General features: G+C 29.3%; 1 protein-coding gene across 4 annotated transcripts in view; it reads right to left on the bottom strand.

The window, feature by feature from the left end:
• Positions 1-5,000, bottom strand: part of Amph (amphiphysin) — a 35,198-nt gene that overhangs the window by 30,010 nt on the left and 188 nt on the right. For 3 of the 4 annotated variants that reach the window (XM_085660111.1, XM_085660112.1, XM_085660110.1), the window contains exon 1: positions 4,584-5,000. This exon is cut by the window's right edge. In XM_085660111.1, the coding sequence (XP_085516237.1) occupies positions 4,584-4,652 (69 nt within the window). In that variant the 5' untranslated portion in view covers positions 4,653-5,000. The remainder of the gene's footprint in view (positions 1-4,583) is intronic. The other variant, XM_085660109.1, reaches the window with a different exon arrangement.

Here is a 5,000-nt window from a genome sequence, read left to right as displayed (position 1 = left end):
TTTATATATTGTAATATATATATAATTTTCTCTATCGTAAAATAAAATGCATTAACATTGCTTAAGTCTCGAAAAAGAGTTTAATTGATTTGATAAAATCATCTAGGGATTTTTCGAGCCCCCATCCCAACCTGTATTGTGAGCTACCATATTGCGTTCTATTTACATGTAACTTTACATGTATACATACAAACATATATATATATATATATATATACATATATCTCATACTCTTTTTCTCTAGTTATCTAGAATTTAATGGAACTCTTATAAAATTTCATGAGATCCGTTAGATCGAAACCACCAAAAGATGAGGGGTTGGAGGAAAAAGGAGAGAATAGGAAGAAGGAGGAGGAGGAGGAGGAGGAGGAGGTGGAAGAGGAAGAAGAAAAATGTTAAATTCCAATATAATGTACGATATAACGGAACTTGAAGTACCAACCATCTTAGAGTTAAGGTAAAAGGTAAGCGCTTCTTCTTGCGTTAGCTCGGAGTTTTATGTACAATATATATATATGTATATGTATGTATGTACATATGTATGTATGTTACCACTCCTTCCTTCTCTCTAAAGATAAATGAAAACTTTCTTCGTCACGTACAATGAACTTACATTACAGGTGTTTTATACGATCGATAATCATTTTTTATTCGCCATTTTGTTGTTCTTTTTCTTGAAGGATTTTATCTTTTCCTTTTTCAAGTTTTTTACATATATCTTCTTTTTCTTCTTCTTCTATCCTCTTTTCTTGTTCTCCTTCTTTTTTTGTTTGTTTATTTGTCGCAAAGCAAGCTTTACGAAGAAATTATTAACGAAACAATTTATTTAAATTATTTTTTTATTCCTTTACGTTTTAATTATTTCACGCTAGATCGGTCAAAATGTTTCTAAGCGATTTGAAACATCAGATCAAACTCCAATACGTCGTATTATTTAATACTCTTAATAAGAGCTCGTAACTTTACGAGCTGAACTTCTAATTTTACAATTTGAAACGAAAAAAAAAAAAAAAAAAAAAAAAAAAAAAAATCCTGTGATTCTCAACAAAAAATTTAATTGATTTTCAATAACACCTAGGAACTATCGATCCAATCGTCGTAAAAAAAAAAAAAAAAAAAAAACGTACCAATTTTTTATTTGATACACCCTGTATACAAATTTTATAAACATTACCGGGTAGATCGAGTTAGATCGTTAAATCGTAGCTAACACACAGATCGCTAGTAAACTATTTTCGAACTTTTGATGATCTCTAAGATAAACTAACGTTCGTGCAAACGTCCAATGAAATTCGAGATTTTTCGGAGAAACAAATTTTCTCGACCAATCGAAGACACTCTCTCTCTCTCTCTCCCTCTCTCCCCCTCTCTCTCGTCATTTTCTTTTTTTTTTTTTCGTCGAGTATCCATTACGAAAATCGATTGAAAATTTGTCGAACAATCGGAGGCTACCGATTCTTTTTTTTTCCTCCATTGAACATCAGCTACAGAAATAAACAATGATTATTATCATAGTATAAAAAATTTACTTTCTTAAGATTGAAGTTAATTTCTCGAAACTTTTCGAGTTCGACTCCGTTCCTTCGTTCGAATGGGAGAGAAGTAATCCTGTCATGGCGATACTTTAGACCGGTTCTACCAGATAACTTTGTATATTACCTTTCGGCTTCAAGGCAAAATGGGACACCTACGAATTGTACCCTCAAATATATGATATATATATATATATATATTCTTTTTTTTAATACAAAAAAAACAGGACAGAATTTCATTAAGAATTAAATGTCAAGTAATTATATCGAAAAAGTTGATTCGTTTTAATTGCCTATGTACATATGTAAATCGACATTTACAAATTATAGATAAATATTTGTATAAAAATGTTCTTAAAAGTTCATTTTTATTCTCACACGTTCATTTAAAAGCTTCATTATTAAATTAATAAAAAATTTTTATTGCTCGCAATTGCGTACGTATGTACAAATTTATGAATGTGTATATATATGTGTGTGTGTGTGTTCTTTTAAGAATTAATAAAAATGTTATATTCATTTCGATATACATATATTTGTATATGTATATGTAAATCGTTTAATAACGATTATTATATTTAATTATATACATATATATATATATATATATATATATATATATATATATAAACGCATTTATATTTTACGCATGTACGTATATCTATATAAAATTATTAAAACATTTTTTTCATAAAACAATATTAAACAATAATGTTATAGATCGTAAAATAATAAAGTTACTTTATTAGTCTATCTATAGCAAGTGTATAATAAAATTATAATTGTATAAAAAAAATTTTTAAAAGAAAAAAAATATTAAACTAACCTCTAAATAAAAGTATACTTCTCTTTTTTTCTTCTTCTTTCCATTTAACCTCTTTCTAACGAACGCTGATTGGTCGATAAAAAATATAACCTTTTTACGAATAATATTCGATCATCTTGACAACATCCGATGTTAAAAAAAAAAAAAAGAAAAAAGGAAAAGAAAAAAGGAAAAAGAAAAAAATACTACAAAGATAAGATTTTTTAGCGATTAATCCTAACTTTAATTTCGTCGATTGAAATTATACGTTTGATTTCGATCGTACATAAATCGATATAAATCGATCGATACGATCTTATATGTCTCTACCATCGAATATTCTGCTCGAAATTTATCATTTATTATAAAATGAAACTAAACTCGTAATAAGGTGATAAAAATTAAAGATGGAAAATTAATTTGATTCAAAATATCAAAAAAAAAAAAAAAAAAAGAAAAAGAAAGAAAGTCGGCCCAAGATCTTCTTTTTATCAGATACACAAATCAAAATTATCAATTAAATTAATTCCCATTCAAAAATAAAACAATAAACAAAAAAAAATAATTCAAAATTCCCTCCCTGCATAAAGTCGGCCATCTTTCTTTTCATCGTACCAACTAAATCGAAATTTTATCGATCTTAAAAGATCATCCTTAAAGAGAATAATAATTAAAATTACAATAAAAAAGAAAAAGAAAAAGAAAATAAAATAAGATAAAAATGAATAAAAATAACAAAAATAAAAATAAAAAAAAAAAAACTAAAAAAAAAAATGTTCTTCAAAATTTCCCGGGTACAAATCGGCGGCCATCTTTCAATTCTCTCTTTTCCGAATAAACAAAAAAATCCACGATTGTGTCCAAAAATGAAACGACAAAAGAGAAAAGGGAAGAGAAAAGAAAAAAAAAACACTGCTGCTATTAAGAAAAAAAAGAAAAAAAAAAAGGAAAAGAAAAAAAAACTTCTTCCTTCCTTATTTTTTTTATTTTTTTTTTTTTTTCTTTTTCCTTCCTTCTCATCCTTTTTCATCTCACCCCCATCCCCCACATCCCTTTCACAAATCCCCTATAGAAACCCTCCATCCAACGATTAATATAACAAGCGTTTCATAGCGAGTGTATCATAAAATCATAAAAGGGTGCGAGGTAATCCTTGTCACGTGATGCGCGCAGGAGCAGTACGTCAATTAGTATCTTGATAAAGTATAGGTTAGGATTATGCAACATACATACATTCATACATCCACACATACATATATATATATATCACTCTCTACTCATTCTATATATATATATATATATATATATATATATATATATATATATATATACATGGATATATCACAGATTAAACGAGAAAAATAAAAGGAGACAATTCGAGAGTTGCATAATTGTCATTTTAAACGAAACGCCGGTATACAAGCAGCACACTGGTACATATTTACTGATTATATAAGAACACCTTCGTGCTTACCTACGAACATGAAATTGTGGCTCAACTCTCGGAGAGAGAGAGAGAGAGAGAGAGAGAGAGAGAGAGAGAGAGAGAGAGAAAAAGAGAGAAAGAAAGAGAGAGAGAGAGAGAGAGAGAGAGAATTATATATATGCCTTAAGAAGTTAACTAAACAATAAAAGACAAAAAAAAAAAGAAAAAGAAAAATAAAAATAATCTCGACGTCAACACAATAACGGTCGTCCTCAGTCCAACTTCTTACCTTTTTTTTTTTCTTATCGAGTAAATACGTACGTATAGATATATACATATGTATACATATGTATTAGTTACATACGTATGTGTATTTAATATGTATGATATATATATATATATATATATATATATCCTAAGAAATCTTGTCTCAAAGGGAGAGAGAGAGAGAGAGAGAGAGAGAGAAAAAGAGAGAGAGAGAGAGATATAAAGTATGCATATGATACGTAGAGAATAATGCATCGGGAAAGATCGTGTAAAATCGCAAAAAAGAGAGAGATAAATAGATAGAAAGAGAGAGAGAGAGAGAGAAAGAGAGAAAACGATATTCGCAATTCGTTACATATTGCTTGTAATAATAATATATACATATACAATTTTATATCTACAACATATTTATATGTATGTACGTATGTACATACATCAGATATATATATATTACATGGATATTAAATATTGAAAATAGATGGTAAACTTTCGTTATAAAAAAGATAAATAAAATAAAATAAAATAAAATAAAAAGAAATAATAATAAATTTACCTTCTCTTTCGCTCTACCCGCGTGCTTTTGCACTGTCTTCGCAATCAGCGCTCCTTTACTCTCGGCCATCTTCGTCCTCGACGCTCGCCTTCGTATATGATGGTGATAATAATGACGATGACGATGACGAAGATGACGACAACGACGACGACAACGACGACGTAGACGACACCGACGACGTAGACGACGGTGGTGCTGGTGCTGGTGCTGGTGCTGGTGCTGGTGCTGGTGCTGGTACTGGTACTGGTGCTGGTGCTGGTGCTGGTGCTAGTACTGGTGGTGGTTTACTGGTTTAGTGGTTTACTGATTTTGTAAGTGGTTGTGATATTACTCTTGATAGTAATTCTTACGGCGAAGTTTATTTCTATCTCCTTTATCGCGTTATTTTAATCCCTCCCTTTATTTTCTCAACGTATC

This window comes from Vespa mandarinia, chromosome 11, assembly GCF_050613455.1.
Source record: "Vespa mandarinia isolate Hongniang chromosome 11, ASM5061345v1, whole genome shotgun sequence".
Classification (NCBI taxonomy): domain Eukaryota; kingdom Metazoa; phylum Arthropoda; class Insecta; order Hymenoptera; family Vespidae; genus Vespa; species Vespa mandarinia.
Note: the sequence above shows the minus strand (reverse complement) of the source record. Positions and strands in the feature narration are given on the sequence as shown.